This window comes from Nycticebus coucang, chromosome 8 (assembly GCF_027406575.1).
Source record: "Nycticebus coucang isolate mNycCou1 chromosome 8, mNycCou1.pri, whole genome shotgun sequence".
Classification (NCBI taxonomy): domain Eukaryota; kingdom Metazoa; phylum Chordata; class Mammalia; order Primates; family Lorisidae; genus Nycticebus; species Nycticebus coucang.
Genome location: NC_069787.1, coordinates 99,426,078 through 99,444,731, shown reverse-complemented (window position 1 = coordinate 99,444,731; position 18,654 = coordinate 99,426,078). Strand labels below are relative to the sequence as shown.

General features: G+C 40.7%; 1 protein-coding gene across 1 annotated transcript in view; it reads left to right on the top strand.

Annotated features, from left to right (window-relative positions):
- The window catches only part of ACAD11 (acyl-CoA dehydrogenase family member 11), a 92,839-nt gene extending 79,326 nt beyond the window's left edge, over nucleotides 1-13,513 (top strand). The window contains exons 18-20 of the mRNA XM_053600796.1: nucleotides 8,952-9,068; nucleotides 10,516-10,625; nucleotides 12,102-13,513. Coding sequence (XP_053456771.1) covers nucleotides 8,952-9,068; nucleotides 10,516-10,625; nucleotides 12,102-12,216 — 342 coding nt within the window. The 3' untranslated portion in view covers nucleotides 12,217-13,513. The remainder of the gene's footprint in view (nucleotides 1-8,951; nucleotides 9,069-10,515; nucleotides 10,626-12,101) is intronic.
- The last annotated feature ends 5,141 nt before the right edge of the window (nucleotides 13,514-18,654 follow it).

Genomic DNA, 18,654 nt, shown 5'->3' with positions numbered 1-18,654 from the left:
TACTTCAAAATAAGGTATGTACAGGGTGCATAGGAATTTGTTCATAGTTTGTTTTTTTTTTCTATAGTCTGGCCCTCCAATGGTCTGAGGGACAGTGAACTGGCCCCCTGTTTAAAAAGTTTGAGGACCTCTGCGTAATTCTAATCAAATATCCCTGTTAAAGAGCAGACATGGCCAAGCGTAAAAATGGCTGGGAAGGTTAATGTGGCTTGAATGAAAATACCCATTACAGTCAACCAGAAGCATTTAGTAGGTCTCTTGGGTTTCTCTGCTGAATTCTGGTGTGGTTGCTTGTGAGATTTATGACAAAATTGGTGTTTATATTCTTCTGTTCATCCTCTCTCTTTTCTTTCAAGTTCTGACAAATGGGAAATACTCAAAGGGTGTTCTCCAAACTAAAAGAGAAGCAAGTACCAATTTGTTTTCTTTAAACTTTTCCTTTTGAGACAATTGTAGATTCACATATAAACATAAGAAATAAGACAGAGAGATCTCTTGTACACTTTTACCCAGTTTCCCCCAACGGTAACATCTTGGGCAACAGTAATACACTGTCAGAACCAGGACGTTGTCATTGATACAGTCGAATACAGAACATTTCCATCCCTACAAGGATCCTTCGTGTTGCCTTTGATACCTGCCCACTTTGCTCTCACTCCACTTCCTCATTAACTTCTCCCAACCACTACTTTGTTCTTCATTTTTGTAATTTTTTCATTTCAGGAATGCATCATACAGTATGTAAACTTTTAGGATTGGCTCTGTCTTAATTCTTTGGAGATGCATCCAGGCTGTATCTATCAATAGCTCTTCCTTTTCGTTGTCGAGTAGTATTCCTTGGTATGGATGGATGTACTACTGTGTGTGTAACCGTGTACCTGTTGAGAGACATCTGGGTTGTTTCCAATTTGGGGCTGTTACAAATAAAGCCACAGTAAACAAATATGTGTAGGTTTTTGTGTGAACTTAAGTTTTCATTTCTCTGAAATAAGTGCCCAAGAGTATAATTGCTAGATCATATGGTAGTTGCATATTTAGTTTTTTTTTCTTTTTTTTTTTATTTATTTTTTTTTATTGTTGGGGATTCATTGAGGGTACAATAAGCCAGGTTACACTGATTGCAATTGTTAGGCAAAGTCCCTCTTGCAATCATGTCTTGCCCCCATAAAGCATATTTAGTTGTTTAAGAAACCACCGAACTCTTTTCTGTTTTTCATTCTCATCAGCTGTGTATGAGTGATCCAGTCTCTTCACAACCCTCCTCAATGGGCTGTCACTGTTTTTTCATTTTAGCCAATCTGATAGGTTTGTGGTGATATCTCCTTGTGGCTTTAATTTATATTACTCCAGTGGCAAATCATGTTGAACATCTTCTTGTATATTTATTGCCACCTTATAACCTCTTTGATTCAGGCCTTTTGTCTATGTTTTAGCTGGATTTTTTTTTTTTTTTAACTATTGGATTTTGTGAGTTCTTTACATATTCTAGTAATACCCTTTGTCACTTATACAGTTTGCAAATGTTTTCTCCCATACTATAACTTGTCTTTTCATCCTCTTCACAGGGTCTTTCACAGAACAAAAATATTGAATTTTAATGAACTCTAAATTGTCAATTTTTGCATGTACAGATCAGGCTTTTTGGTTTTAAATCTAAGAACACTTTTCTGTTACGTCCAGAAGATTTTCTTCTATAATTTATTTACAAAGTTTTACATTTTGCATTTGAATCTGCAATTTCCACTTAATTTTTTTATTTCAGGTATGAGACTTGGAGACTTGGGTCAAGATGGTTTGTTTGTTTGCCTTTCTCAAAAATCAGTCAGGAATATTTATGTAGATATTCTTTTCTGGGTTCTCTGTCCTAATTATCTATGTGTCTGTCTCTCTGTCAATACCATAGTCTTGATTATTATAGTTATATAACTAGTCTTAAAATAAGGTTGAATGATTCTTCTCACTTTAGTCTTCTCCTTAAAAATTTTTTCTACTCTTCTAGTTCCTTTGCCTCCTCATATAATTTTTAACATAATCTTGGCTATACCTGCAAAAACATCTTTCTGGGATTTTGATAGCTATTGTGGTAAACCTCTAGCAATACTGACAAAAAAGGAGGCAAAAAAATGACTACTATCAGGAATGAAGCAAGTCAATATGACTGCACACCCTATAGACATCAGTAGAATAATATACTATATGTTAGTTTGGGAGGAATTGATAACTTTACTATGTTGAGTTTTCTGTTCTATGAACATGGTATGTCTCTCCATGTATTTAGCTTTTCTTTGGCTTCCCTGATCATCTTTGTGTAGCTTTCATCATACAAACTCTACACATAAATGGTGTTATATTTTCAATTTCAACGTCCACGTGTCCACTACTAGTATATAGAAATATAGTTGATTTTTATGTGTTTATCTTGTGTCCTGTGACTTTGCTGAACTTATAAGTTCATGTCATTCTACAAATATAGGATAGTTTTATTTCCTCCTTTTTAATATGTATGCTTTTGATTTTCTTTCCTTGCCTTCTTGCACTAAGCTAGAATTTCCAGCACTATGTTGAATGAGAGTGGTGAGAGCTGGCACCCTTACCTTCTTCCCAATCTTAGGGGAACATTAATTATGACATTAGTTATAGGTTTATTGTAGATGTTCTTTGAGTTGAGTTTCTCTTGACAGGTAGTATTCTAATTTTTTATCATCAATGATGGTAAATTTTGGCAGATGCTTTTTCTGCATTAATATTTAAGAACATGGGATTTTTCTTCATTAGCTTATTATTATGGTTGAGTACATTGATCAGTTTTTAAATACTGAACAAGCTTTGCAGCCTCGGAATAATCCTACTTTGTCATAGTATGCAATTCTTTTTATATATTGCTGAATTAGTATTTTTGCATCTGTATTCATGAGGGATATTGGTCTGTAGTTTTTAGTTTTGTTTGTGTGTGTTTTTTTATTTTTCGTTTTTGCGTACTATCTGTATTTGGTTTGGTATCAGGGTAGCACTAGTTTTACAAAATCATCTGGAAAGTGTTCCACTTCTTTTACTTTCTGAAAGAGATTATCTGGTATTGGCATTAATTCTTCTTTAAACATTTGGTAGAGTTCACCAGTGAGATATTGAGGGAGGGGGTGTTAAAATTTAAATTTAAAGTCCTAAGTCTAGGATACTTCAGTTGATTTATTTTATATCAGATGTATTGTGGTAGTTTGTGTTTTTTGAGGAAGTGGTCCGTCTCGTCTAAGGCTGTCAATTTTGTGTGTTTAGAGTTATTCATAGTGTTATTCTATTGCTGTCTATAGAGTGTGCAGTCATATCAACATGTTGCATTCCTGATATTAGTAATTTTTGCCTACATTTTTGTCAGTATTGCTTGAGGTTTGTCAATTTTACTGAATTTTTCAAAGATATGTTATTAATATATAAAATTATACAATGTAATTGATATTTTAGGTCTTACCAAGATTTTTGTTTCATAAATTTTCTGTATTTTTTTGTTTTCAATTTTATTTACTTCTCTTTTAAAACTATTTTCTTTGACTTTATTTGGGATTATCTTACTCTTCTTTTCCTAGGTTATTGAGGTGGGTAACATAGATTATTGATTTGAGACTTTTCCTTTTGTCAAATATAAGCATTTAGACTATAAGTTTTCCTCTCTGCACTTTTTTCTTTTTCCGAGACAGAGCCTCAAGCTATCACCCTGGGTAGAGTGCCGTAGCATCACAGCTCACAGCAACCTCCAACTCCTGGGCTCAAGTGATTCTGCTGCCTCTGCCTCCCAAGTAGCTGAGACTACAGGCACCCGCCACAATGCCCAGCTATTTTTTTGGTTGCAACCGTCATTGTTGTTTGCACGCCAGGCTGGATTCAAACCTGCCAGCTCAGGTGCATGTGGCTAGCACCTTAGCTGCTTGAGCCACGGGCACCAAGCCCCTCTCCGCACTTTTTGCCTTTGTCTCACAAATTTTCAAATGTTGTATATTCATGATCACTCAGATCCATGTATTTTTAAATTTTACTTGAGACTCCTCTTTGATCCATGGATTATTTAGAAGTGTTACTTAATATCAAGTGGTTTGCAGATTTTCCTATTTTCTTTCTGTTGTTTATTTCTAATTTGATCTCATTGTGGTTATGAAAGAAACTTTGTATTATTTCAATTCTTTTAAATTTGTTTTATGGCCCAGAATATGGTTTATCTTACTATATGTTTTATGGAGACTTGGAAAGAATATGCATTCTGTTGTCATTGTGTTGCATGACCAGAGATGCGAAAGAACAGCAGCTTTGCTGTGGGTATAAACTCACTCCTGCAATTATTAAGGGCAATCAAGAAACAGACTACATAGTATGGGATGGCATGTAGCGAAGTTCTTTATTCAGGGATTTGATTTTATACACTTCTAGTCATGTACACACTTAATCTATCATCTGTTAGTTTCACCATTACCTCATTTTACCTATCTGAAATTAACTTGTAAAGAAATATCCTGTTACCACATCAACACAATCACTTCTGCAATAAACATCCTCTTCTAGACACTGACTAATCTCTGGGGCAGGTATCTAAATAAAGATCACAAAGAAGAAAGCAGTTGCAGAGTTAATGGAAGAGTACCTTCAAGTGTTCACTCAGTTTACTCAGTATGAAGTAACAACTATGTCTTTCCTCAGGGTAGAGCACCTTTAGACCTTTGACAATATGTTTTTAACATACATCAACTCTCTGGCCCTTATCTCTGAGGAAGGGCGGCATGCCCTTTGGCCTCAGGCTTCACGGGGTGCACAGCTTCAGAGGATTGGCTTGTGGAATTTTAACTCCAGGCAAGCTAACTCTGCGTGTGTCCCAGGGGGGTCCAGGTCCCTTAAGCCTCTGGAAGAATAGCAAGCCGTTTTAAACTCACACTGAGTTCACTTTGTGTGCTTGATGTAGGATATGTTTATTTCTAAATATTATCCTACATCATTGGGTGGAGAATTCTATAAATGTCAGTTAGATCCTGTTAGTTGATGATGTTGTTGAGTCTCTCTATATCTCCACTGATTTTCTCTCCAGTGCAATCAATTGTTGACAGAAAGAGGTTGTGAAGTCTCCAACTATAATTGTGTATTTATCTACTGCTTCTTTCACTTCTATCAGTTTTTTATTTACATTTTCAGAAGCTCTGTTGTACAATACATAGACATTTAGGATATCTATGTCTTCTTGATGAATTTATCCTTTTAGCATTAACATAATGGGATCTCTGGTAATATTCTTTGCTCTGGAATTCTACTTTATCTGATGTTGACTAATATTTACATGATATATTTTTTACTTTTTGTTTTTTGGGGGGTTTTGGGTTCTCAATCCACCTACATTGATATGTTAGGGCTTAAATGTTTGTTACTGTTTATGCACTCTGTTTTTTGTTTGTTATCTCTGTTTTCTTTTTCTGTATTCCTGTATTTTAGAACTCCATTTTGACTTATGTATAGTAGTTCTTCGGTGTATCTCTTTGTATAACTCTGTTAGTGATTGCTGTAGGTATTATATGCACATGTGTATCTGTCTATTCAGATAGATAGATTTTATTAGAGTCTACTGGTGTCTATTGGTGTCATTTTACCAGTCTGAGTAAAATATAGAAGAAATTTTATCTCCTGTTAAGTCTCTTAACTTCTCCCATTTATAATTTAATTGTCTTAACTATTTTCTCTAAATATATTTAGAACAGTGTCAGTGTTATCATTTTGCTTTAACCATCATACATAATTTAAAAAAATTAAGAGAAGAAAAACTAATTGTACTAACCACATTTTTGTTATGGTGTTCTTTTTTCCTTCCTGATTTTCAAAGATTTCTTCTTTTATCCTTTCTCTTCTATTTAGAGAACTTCCATTAGCCCTTCTTTTAGGGTCTAAACATATATGTGTGTGTGTGTGTATTTGTTTGTTTGTTTGTTTGTTTGTTTTAGAGACAGAGTCTCATTCTGTTGTCTTGGGCAGATTGCCATGGCATCATCATAGTTCATAGCAACCTCAAACTCTTGGTCTCAAGTGATCTTCTTGCCTCAGCTTCCTGAGTGGCTGGGACTACAGGCACCTGCCACCAGTACCCAGCTAGTTTTTCTATTTTTAGTAGAGACAGTGTTTTGCCCTTACTCAGGCTGGTCTCAAACTCCTGCGCTCTAGCAATCCACCTGCCTCACCCTCCCAAAAGTGCTAGAATTACAGCCATAAGCCACCACCCCCAGCTTCTTTTAGGGTCTATAAGGTGATCCATTCTGTTTTCCTTCCTTTAAGAATGTTTTGATATCTCTTTCATTCCCAAAATATGTCCTTACTGGGTATAGGATTCTATGTTGACAATTCTTTTCTTTCAGCACTTAAATAATATTATGCTGGGTGGTGCCTGTGGCTCAGTGAGTAGAGCACCAGCTCCATATACTGAGGGTGGCGGGTTTGAACCCAGCCCCAGCCAAACTGCAACAAAAAAATAGCTGGACGTTGTGGCGGGCACCTGTAGTCCCAGCTACTTGGGAGGCTGAGGCAAGAGAGTCGCCTAAGCTAACAAGCTGGAGGTTGCTGTGAGCTGTGACACCACAGCACTCTACTGAGGGTGACAAAAAAATAATAATAGTAGTAGTATGCTACTTCTTTCTGACATACATTGTGTGTATGTGTATATGTGTGTGTGTGTGCACATGCACATTTGTGTGTTTCCCCCATAAGTAAGGTGTCATTTTTTCTCTTTCAAGATTTCAAGATTTTCATTTTTTCTCTTTCAAGCATTTCAAGATTTGTTTTGGTGGGGACTTGGTTAGGGTGGACAGGGTCTCACCCTGTCACCCAGGCTGGCATATAGTGGGGCAGTCATAGCTCATTGCAACTTTAAATTTTTTTTTTTTTTTTTTTTGTAGAGACAGAGTTTCACTTTATGGCCCTCAATAGAGTGCCGTGGCATCACACAGCTCACAGCAACCTCCAACTCCTTGGCTTAGGTGATTCTCCTGCCTCAGCCTCTCAAGTAGCTGGGACTACAGGCGCTCGCCACAACGCCCGGCTATTTTTTTGTTGCTGTTTGGCTGGGGCTGGGTTTGAACCCGCCACCCTCGGTATATGGGGCCGGCGCCCTGCTCACTGAGCCACAGGCGCCGCCCGCAACTTTAAATTTCTAACCTCAAAGTATCCTTCCACCTCAGCCTCTTGAATAGCTGGGTCTACAGGTGCAGTTAAGTATTTTGGGGTTTTTGTAGAGATAGGGTCTCGCTGTATTGCCTAGGCTGATCTTAAATTCCTTGGCTCAAGTGATTGTCCCACATCAACCTCCCAAAGTACTGGGATTACATGACCCTGTTTCTGACCTTTATCTTTATTTTTCAAAAGTTTTATTTTGATGTTTGTTGAATATGGATTTCTTGGATTTATTCTGCTTGGAATTTACCTAGATTTTTTTTAATCTATACCTTAGATCTCTTACCAAATTTGGGGAGTTAAGTGTTTAGCCATTATTCCTTCATGTACTTTTCCAGCTCTGCCCTTTAAATTTGTTTCAGGTGGGTTTACAATTGCTCATAGAGCATTTTTATCATGGTTACTTTAAATTTTTGTCAGAAATTCAAGTATTTCTGTCATCTCAGTGTTGGCATCTACTAATGCTTTTCGATTCATTTTGACATCTTCCTTGGTTTTGGATGATGAGTGATTTTTTTTTTTTTTTGGCAGTTTTTGGCTGGGGCCAGGTTTGAACCCACCACCTCTGTGGTATATGGGACTGGCACCCTACTCACTGAGCCACAGGCGCTGCCCTGGATGATGAGTGATTTTTATTAAAACCTGAACATTTTCACGTTATGTTGTGAGACTCTGGACCTTATTTAAATTTAAACCTTATATTTTAGCTGACTTTCTTTGATACCACTCTGTCACAGGAAGGAGTGGCATAACTACATAACTGCTAGGCAGAGACAAAGTCCAAGTTCCCCACTCTTCCTCCATTGAGACCCGATGAGAGTGGTATCCCCAGACTGCCAGGTGGAATGAAAATTCAGGCTCTGCAGTTGGTCTCCACTAACAGTGAAGAGTGCGAGGGGTTATTACCAGTGGCCAGTGGAGATGAAAGCCCCAGATCCTTACTTGGCATTGTCAGATACCACCCTGGCAGGGGTGTTGGGGTACTTCATTGCAGCACTGAGGTCAGTAGTTTGAGTCCAGTCTGGGCAACATAACAAGAACCCCTCATGAAAAATAATAATGATACATGCTACGTGATTCCACTTATATGACATTCTGGAAAAGGCAAAACTTTAGCAATGGCAAACTTGGTTGCCATCAATGGTCCCCAGATATTAGGGATGATAGAAGGGTGTGAGTGAAAGGGGAAGCACCAGAGTGTTTTGTGGGAATATGGAACTGTTCTGTGTCTTGATTGTGGTTATACCAATCTATACATGTGTTAAAATTCATAAAACCAAAGAAAAAAGGTCATTTTTAGTAATTAAATAACAATAACACAACAAAGGATTTCTGGACCATCCCCACCCTGAAATTGTGCTGACCATTATTTAGTTTGTCTATCAGCAGCTCCACCACCTTACATTTAGCCAAGTTTTCAATGAGAGTGTAAGATGAGCATGCAGGAGGGCCAATGAGGAGAAGTTTGGCATCGAGACAGTTGCTAAGCTCAGCCATCTTAACCATAGACATTCGGACATCCAAAATAAATGATTTTTCTGAGCAAATTAAATTTCTTCCTAAAATCTTCTAATTTTAACTATAACATTACACAGGTATGTGGCTAGGCTAGTATACTTGTACATTAAATGAATTAACTCTTCCATTTCAAAATACATAGAGTAAGGCTTGTGAACAATCCTCAGCTTAGAGAGGGTTTTCACTGAACAAGGCTGTGGACACGGCCTTAGCTCCTTCTTCCTTTTGCTCCCTGTTGCCCCCTGCAGGAGGCTGTGGCTCACTGGATTGCTGAAAGCCGCATTGCCATTGAGGAGATCCGCCTGTTGACCCTGAAAGCTGCCCACAGCATGGATACTCTGGGCAGTGCTGGTGCTAAGAAGGAGGTGAGCCCTCCCCACCCCCCGTGGCTGAGCCTCCTCCAGTTCTCTCAGTCACTGGGCATTTCACTGTGCATGCACCTTGATGACACTCAGAATATTGGAAGCCCCATGTGATTTTGACTTAAAGATTGTATCTGTCACTAGCAAGTGATTTTCAGGATGCAGAATATTTCTAGCATTCTTCAGATGAAGCAGCAAGGAGCAGGAAAATCTTTTTTTTTTTTTTTTGAGAGACAGGGTTTCATTTTGTCGCCCTCGGTAGAGTGCTGTGGCATCACAGCTCACAGCAACCTCCAGCTCTTGGGCTTAGGCAATTCATTTGCCTCAGCCTCCCAAGAAGCTAGGACCACAGGCACCTGCCATAACGCCTGGCTATTTTTTTGTTGCAATTTGGCTGGGACCAGGTTTGAACCCACCACCCTCAGGATATGGGGTCAGCACCCTACTCACTGAGCCACAGGCATGGCCCAAGGATGAAGTTTTCTTTTCTTTTTTTTTTTTTTTTGTTTTAGAGACAGTCTCACTTTATCGCCCTTGATACTGCCATGGCGTCACAGCTCACAGCAACCTCCAACTCCTGGGCTTATGGAGCACAGGCACCCGCCACAACACCTGATTATTATTGTTATTTTGGCCGGGGCTGGGTTTGAACCCACCACCTCTGGCATATGGGGCTGGTGCCCTACTCCTTGAGCTACAGGCACCACCTGCTCCTGATTATTTTTTGTTGCAGTTTGGCTGAGGCTGGGTTTGAGCCCACCACCCTCAGTATATGGGGCCAGCACCCTACCCATTGAGCCACAGGTGCTGCCCTCGGAGCAGGAAAATCTTAGGCTTTCTCCAGCCCTGGGATTAGTTGTACCCACTATGCCCCTTGCTGCTAGCCTTGTGACCATGGACAAAGCACCCAACCTTTCTGCCAGTGGCCTAGGGTTCCTATAAAGAGTCACCAAGAGGATGTACGTGGAATACACTACATGAGTGCCACAGAGTGAATGTTTCTAAAAGGCATCTGGTGTCCCCTGCCCTCTTGTTTCTGGCTTATACAGAACAAGGACATAATTGTTTAATTCTGAAAGCCCTGTTAAAAGAAAACTGATTAGTGAGAGCAAAAACCCTTGAATTTTTGTTATGATCCCTGTGGTGATGTGTGTGATTTATTGGCCGCCTTAAATTCTTTTGGAAATGAGGCAATTTAAATAAATGAATACAATGTGACTTGGAAAAGATGTCTCTTTCCAGAGAGTCCGTATTGACTGAAATGTGGCATTAACTGCCTTACAGCAGGATCGCTGTGTTGGCTTTCATCAGGGATAATGTTTGAGTGATAACTTGGATATGGAAAAGTTTCCTTATTTGGTTTCACAAACAAAATACAGAGTATGTCAAATTCTGCTGCATTGTGGCTAGTCTAAGAAAGAGGCGTTCTTTCCATATCTTGCTTATGTAGATCGCAATGATCAAAGTGGCTGCCCCACGGGCTGTCTGCAAAATTATCGACCGGGCCATCCAGGTGTGTGGAGGTGCTGGCGTTTCCCAGGATTATCCTCTAGCTAACATGTGAGTAGATGTCATTTAAGAACCATCTACATATAGCTGGGTGTTGTGGCGGGCACCTGTAGTCCCGGCTACTAAGGAGGCTGAGGCAAGAGAATCGCTTAAGCCCAGGAGTTGGAGGTTGCTGTGAGCTGTGTGAGGCCACGGCACTCTACCCAGGGCAATAAAGTGAGACTCTGTCTCTACAAAAAAAAAAAAAAAAGAACCATCTACATTTGACAGCTGGATGCAGTTGTTCGTGCCTGTAATCCTAGCACTTTGGGAGGCCAAAGTGGAAGGATCACTTGAGGCCAGGAGTTCGAGACCATCCTGAGCAAAAAGAAGATTCCATCTCTACAAAATATGGAAAAATCAGGTGTGGCAGAGGCATCTCTAGTTCCAGCTACTTGTGAGGCCAAGTAATCTTGGTGCTGAACTCTATGCTAAAGTACCTCTAACACTTCGTTTAGCCTTCAATTATACTTTAAAATAAGTTAGTATCTTGCATCTATAGATTTTTAAATTCCAAGCCTATCAAATGTAGATGTTCCTTTGGCCTTGGGAGGTCAAAGTGGAAGGATCACTTGAGCCCAGGAGTTTGAGATTGCAGTGAGCTGTAATGATGCCACTATTTCTAGCCTGGGTGATAGAGAATGAGACCTCAGAGAAGAAAAAAAAGAAACATCTACATTTGATAGGCTTGGAGTTTAAAAATCTATAGGTGCAAGATACTAACTTATTTTAAAGTGTAAGTGAAGGCTAAAGGAAGCGTTAGAGGTACGTTAGCACAGAGTTCAGCACCAAAATTAGTTGTGCTTATGATTATAATCATCTCTTCACTCCAATATGTTAACATTTACACTAAGGGCCCACTGCAGGTTCCTGGGCTATAGACACAGCGGGGAGTTCTGCTCTGAACAGAAAGGAGGGGAAAGGAGCAGAGATAGCCACAGGGGCCAAGAGCCAGGCTGTGTGCACTTAGGACAGTTGACTAGCCACACAGCCAGGCTGCAGCTGAATTGGCAATAGTGCCAGTGACTATCTTATATCCACATTCTGATTGGGGGGGCCAAGAAGGAACATTCTACATTCCCCATCTTTCCATCTCCACACATAGTCACAGTGTCACCTTTCGTATCATACCAGAGATGGAGTCTCGTGCCTCATCAACTTTTAACCTCAAGAAAGACCTATCTAATATGAAACCACACACTGTCTGTGGCTAACCTAAGATATCTCTAAATTCTAGCAACTTCTAGTAACCTATAGCAAACCAAAAATGGGATTAATCTCACTGTACTTTGCCACTTAATTTTCCCAAGTTGGAACTTTAAAATGACATTTCAGAAGCCCTTTGGCTTATTTTCCTTGTACCTTTTCTCCTACTTTGGTGGGATTTCAAGAATTAATATAGTCTTAGCTAAGAATCAGAGTGACTGATGTTAGAGTGCCATGTTGCTCTTGATAATTCCTGTGATTCCTGCTCCTCTTTGTTTCCAGGTATGCCCTAACTAGAACTTTGCGGTTAGCAGATGGACCTGACGAAGTCCACCTCTCGGCAATCGCAAAGATGGAGCTGCAGGACCAAGCCAGAGGGTTGACAGCCAAGATGTAAGGAGAGTGACACTGCCACATCCCACAGGCAGAAGCTCTCCTTTCTACAGACTTAACTGACTGCAATTTGAATCTCACATTTTTGTAGCATTTTTAGCACAGGGTTAATTACTTGTGGTTAAAAATTTTAGCATCTGTTTTGATCAGTGGGTTTTGTAATCTTGAGGGACACACAGGAAAGTAAACAAGAAATTCTGTAGCTCTTGTCACCCACTCTGGTGCCCAGGCGGCTTAGCGTTTACTTTTTAAACATGACATGTAAAGAGATCACAAAGTAAATTGGAGAGCTAAGCATAGGCATAAAAATATTTGTAGCTGAATTTTAGGAATTGTCTGTGTAAGTAAATAACTCCTGGAATATTTCTTCATTACTTTGAAAACAATAGAGAGGGACCCCGTTTTAACAGTCTGTTTAGGGGGCAGTTTAACACAGAGTAGTAATGTTTGCACTGGCGAGAAGCAGGAGTGACGGGGTGCTTTAGAATTCATGTAATTACAAGCCTCTTCCTAATTCAACAGGAAGCACTTCTGCATCAAATCTGAATGCAGTTTAAAGTTTACTAGAACACATGGCATCTTGGGAGAAAATGTCAATAAGGACCATTTCAGTTTATAAAATGTTGATGAGAACAGTAGACAGTTTCAGCTACAAAAAAGTTCTTTCATTTTGAAAAGATACTAAAGACAGTCTGCTCTGAATGCCGTCATGTTAACACAACACCCAGTGCAAACATGCTGGGGCTAATTACATCAGCTCTGTCCACACAGCCATTGACCGCATGTGACTCTTGAGCACTTGGAATGTGGCTGGTACAAATGAAGAACTGAATTTTTAATTTAAAAACTTATTTTGGCCAGGTACAGTGGGTCCTACCACTCTGGGAGGCTATGCTTATCCGAGTGAGTAGCCAGTTAAGGATCTCCTGAGCTCAGCAGTTCAAGACCAGCCTAAGCAAGAGTGAGACCCTGTCTCTACTAAAAATAGAAAAACTAGCTGGGCATCATAGTAGGCGCCTATAGTCCCAGCTACGCAGGAGGCTGAGGCAAGAGACTGAGGTTGCTGTAAGCTATGATGATGCCATGGCACTCGATCCCAGGTGACAGAGTGAGACTCCAAAAATAAAATAAAATAATAAAAATAAATAAATAATTTTTATTTTAAAGATCAATTCTCAACTCAGTTAGTGAAAAACTTTTAAGTATGTTTGGAATAACTTGGATATATGAGCAAATGTTTTCAACTGTAAATTTTATGAAATCTAAATACTGAGCAAGTACTTTGAATGAAAAGTTACTATTAACTTTAAAAAATAAAGTATAAAAAAATAAAGTATAAAATACATACTAGATTTTGGAGACTCACCACGAAAAAAATGCTTTCTTATATTGAATATACCTTGAAATTATATTTTGTATATAATGAGTTAAATAAAATATCAAGATTGATTTCAGCTGTTTCATATTACCTTTTCACATGGATGCCATTGGAATAGTACCTTCTAAAATTTTTAATTTAAAATTATTTTTATCCCTAAAAATGTTTAACTTTATTAGAAAGTATACACATCACATGAATTTTCTGATGTTCAGAGACTTTTTCAATCATAATTTGAATTTCTCCTTGGGGTGGGGGTGGAGGTGGGGAGCAGGAATTTGACTAAAACCTGGGCTCTGACCCCTAGTGTAAACATTTGCTGCTGACCCTTAACCTCTCTGTGCCTGATTTTTCTTTCTCAACATTGAGATTACTTTCCATTCCTAGAGGACCCTTACCTACTGAGGGTCTATCCTGAGAATTACTGAAGCCACATTGAAATACCGTGAAATGCGTGAAACACAATGAAGTACTTTGTATTCTTAAAGTGGGTAAAACCTTATAACCCAAAGTATTAATTTTAGAAATTGTGATCTGGAAGAAATCAGGATTGTTTTTGAACACTCAGAATTAAAGGCTATGTCTGGCACTTATAATTTTGTGGTAATTGTTTCCCTGTGTGAAGAAAGCTGGCTGAATTGGTGGCTGATTTGTTTCAATTATCTGTTGTCAGGTCCCTTGCCATCCCTGAGCAAGTCACTCCACGTGATCATACTTGCCTCTCCCCCTGTCCTGAATTTATTCAGATAAAATTATGTTTAAAAGAATGGTGAGGATTGTTTTAAAAGTCTCCAAAGGATAAAATGAGAAGATCAAGTCCAAGATCAATGCCCCAGTCATGGGAAGTGAATGGACTGACGGTAAGTACTGTCAGCTTCAGAGACATTTCTAGGGCTCTGTCTCCTCAGGCTGTCTCCAGGAGCCACTAAGCAGCAGACCGCCTGGGACAGTCGGCCACATCTGCCACGTGCTGGAAACCACATGATTTTAAAATGAGAAGTTGCCTTTCATAATAACCACATGGTGGGGAGAGGGGAGGACTTTCCCCACCAAGACCCCTCCAAGATTGCCAAGTGGTCAGTTACCAAGGAGATTGCCAAGACAGGCAAGACACCACAAGGCTCCACACAAAAAAGGTCACTGTCTTCCTCCAGCAAAACTCTGGGGACGTACAGCGGGTAGCCATGCTTGTCCAAGAGAGTAGCCAGCTAAGGATATCTGGTATTGACGTTTTTAACTCTGGGAACACACGCAACAGAAGGTTCAGCTGATTATGGAGAAGCTGATTTCCTCATCAACTTGTTATTTTTTAAGGCATCCCCAAGGTTTGTCCATGTCACCCCAGCTATCCTTATACAACTGTGAGCCATTTATATGTCATGGACATGCTCGTATTTCCTCAAAGACAACAAAAGTAGATGAAAAGCAGCAAAGTCCTACATGGCATTTAGGTGTTTTAATGGAAAAGCTGCACAGGGTTTGCCAAACACCACAGTTCTTTGTATTCTTAAATTAAGCTACTGCAGTCTCTGGGAAGTTCAGAGGAAGGTGCTTTTCACCTGGGCACCCTGAGGGGTTTAAATTTGTAAATTTCTTAAATGATTTTATAAAATAAAATGTCCTTACAAAAATGCTGTCTGCTCTGATAAGTGTCCTATTTCCATCAAGCCAGGTAGCCTTAACTGGCCTCTGTCACTGGCACTAGACGATTCTCCCTCCCCAGGGCAGAGTAAAGGGGCTGGGGACGAGATCAGTCAGTGGCCCCCGTTAGCCTTCTGGCCCCTGCTGGTCTGCCATGTGTCTTTCTCCACCAATTCTTTTGCCTGGATTACTGAGGTCGTCTCCTAACTGGATGCTAGCTGGTCCTCATAGCAGCCAGGATGGCCCTCTCAAAGGCTGCAGTGGCTTCCATCTCACTTAGAATAAATTCCAGGTCCTTGCTCTGGCCAACAGAGTTCCATCTAACCTTGGCCCGTGACACTGTCTCATCTCATCCCCCTGGCTCACGCGGTCATGGCCTTCTGGCTACTGTTTCAACACACAGGCACCTCCAGGTCCCTGAGCCTGGGTTCTTGCTGTTTTTTTGGCCTGAAAGGTTCCACTCTGAGATATTCCAGATGCCTGCTCAAAAGTCACCTTATTAAAGTATCCTTTCTTGACCATAGCTCTACACTAGCCCTACGTGCTTGTCATTCTCTGCCTGCTTATCTGCCCTTTTTTGTAGCACGTACCATCTGACATATGTAGAATATTTACGGTCTATGTCCTCCCTATCTTCACTTAAATTATGTTTTTTGTGTACTGGTGTCTCATTGGTGACATGCAGCAGGTGCTCAGAAACAGTATCAATGGGCTTAGCGCCTGTGGCTCAAGCAGCTAAGGCGCCAAGCCACATACACCTGAGCTGGCGGGTTCGAATCCAGCCCAGGCGCCCAAACAATGACGGCTGCAACCAAAAAATAGCTGGGTGTTGTGGCAGGCACCTGTAGTCCCAGATACTTGGGAGGCTGAGGCAGGAGAATCTCTTGAGCCCAGGAGTTGAAGGTTGCTGTGAGCTGTGATGCCACAGCTCTCTACCCAGGGTGACAGCTTGAGGCTCTGCCTCAAAAAAAAAAGAAAGAAAGAAACAGTATCAATGAATGAATGAACATGAGTTGTTAGCCTCATTCCTGGGTTCAGCACAGACTTCTGTGAGAAAGTAAAGCATCCATTTATGGCTCTGCAAACACAACAGAGCTCAAGCCTGAGCCCTTGCCTGCGAATACAGAGGCTGGACGACAGACCCAGACTGAGCTGTGGGTAAATGGAGAAGACCTTGGCCTTAAAATGGACCTCGGTGCCCCAGCAGTGGGAGATGCATAGCACTTTAGACAAGTGTGCTGATGGAATAGATGTTTAATGAGTGTGTAACAAGCCAGGGGAATAAGCATTTAATTATTTTTCTCCTGCATCTAATCCAGCCTAATCAGCTGGAGGACTGTGATCAGCTTTTGGTGCAGAGGGAAGTTGGGACACCTAAGGGAAACAAAACCGTTTCTGGTGATTGTTAGAATTTTCCAGTTTCCAAATAAGGAAAGGAAGGGTCCTCCCTAATTCAGGGCAAAGAGCGTTTAGGGTTTATGATCCTGCCATGATATATTTTTCTTTTTTTTTCATCCCTTCTAATTGTGGTGATTATGGATTTAGCGTGTGAATGTAATCATAATAAGCTCTGTGAAACAAGGGCTTTTCTCTGCTTTACCTTTGCTCCCAAAATATGTGAACAAGTAAGGTGTTCATTATATTTATTCAGGAGCAATGCCTCACTCTTAGGACAGCCTACGTAAGTACTGGTAAGTGAGATCAGCTGCATGGACAGGGTGTGAGAGGGTGTTTTCTCAGCCTTCCTTCACCAGGGGGCTGATAGCTAAGGCCACTCTGATAAGAGAAGACTTTTGTTTCCTGTTTTTGTACAAGTGAAAGTGGACTCACAGACGCCCCTCCCTCTACCATCCTCACCTCTCTGACTTCAGTTTCCACTGTTCTGCCTCCTTATTCACTCCACACCAGCCACACAGCCTTGTGTAATTCCTCAAGTATCCAGATGTATTCCTACCTCAGGCTCTTTGCATATGAGTTTCTGTTTGCCTAGAAAGCTCTGCCCCCACTCCATGTCCTCCAGGCTTGCTCCTTTCCTACAAATGAAACCTGGGGATTCCTTTGTGACCATGGCCTCTAAACACCAACTCTCCTAGCACACACGTGTGCATGCTCACACACTTTACCCCTTCTCTCTGCTTTGGTTTTCTTAGAACTTTTCACCACGTGGCATACTATATATTTTTCTTTTGCTTATTATCCCCTCTAATCCCCCTGCTAAAAAGTGTGCCTCAGCAGAGAGGGTTTCTTGTCTGTTTTGCTCACGACCACATCCCTAGTAACTGGAGCAGTGCCCAGAACCATGCACAATGGATTCTCAGTAAATGAACCATGTGGATGCGTGCTGCTGCCGGAGGGCTGTTTAACGAGCCTCTAAGTCACATGTGTGGTAGCTCAGGCTTGTGTTTACTCACTGGCCTAGAGCAGTGATTCTTATCCTGGCTGAGCACTAGCATTACCTGAGGAGCTATGTACACACAGCTGCCCCAGCCCCAGCCCTGGGGATTGTGGCTTCAGCAATTAGATGCACCAGGGATTCTAGAGAAATGAGGTTCAAGGGTAAAGCCTGACTTCTTGACAAATCCTGACCAGGTCAGTTAGGGTGCTCAGCTGCAAACACCAGGAGACTGGCTCATGTGAGCAAAAGGGAGTCTGCTGTTTGGAGGGGGAGGCAAAGGTGGGGAGCATAGAGGATCTCACCTGGACATGGGCATGGAAGCGACTGTGCAGCTGGGACCAGGCAGCCGGAGCAGGCCAATGGGAGAGCCACCCCTGACCTTGTCCCCCAGTTCTCTTGGTCCTCACCTTGCTGTGGCTCTGAGAACTGTGTGGTTGGCCATGCTCAAGTTACAGGCCTATCTCAGGCTGTCCAGGAAGAGGGGAGGTCTTCCTCTGTTACCAATAGAACTATAGGGCAAGCCATACAAACAACTTAAGATTTTGTAGTGCCACACTAAAAAAGTAAAAAGAAACGTGTGAAATTAATTTCAATGTATTTTATTTAACCTAATACACGTACATCCAAATATTATCATTTTAACATGTAATCAATACAAAGATTATCAGTAAGATATTTTACCCTCTTTCCCCCAAATCCAATATAGTTTACATTTACAGCCCACCTCACTCTGGAAGCTAAATTTTCAGTGATCTATAAAAAGGTAATTGTATGTAGGTTTCATAAAGTTCATAGTTAAAAAAATAGTTCACATACCCATGTTATTCTAAGCATACTTCACAGTTTTCAAAAAACTAAAGTGTCAATTGTTAAATTTACTTAAGTTAATTGAAATTAAATTGAAAATTCAGGTCCCCAGTCACACTAGCCACATTTCTAGTGCTCAGTAGCCCCATGCGGGCAGTGGCCACAGTGTCGGACAGCTCACCTCTGCCCCTTGGTGTCCACAGTTTCAGAGGAGACCCTGT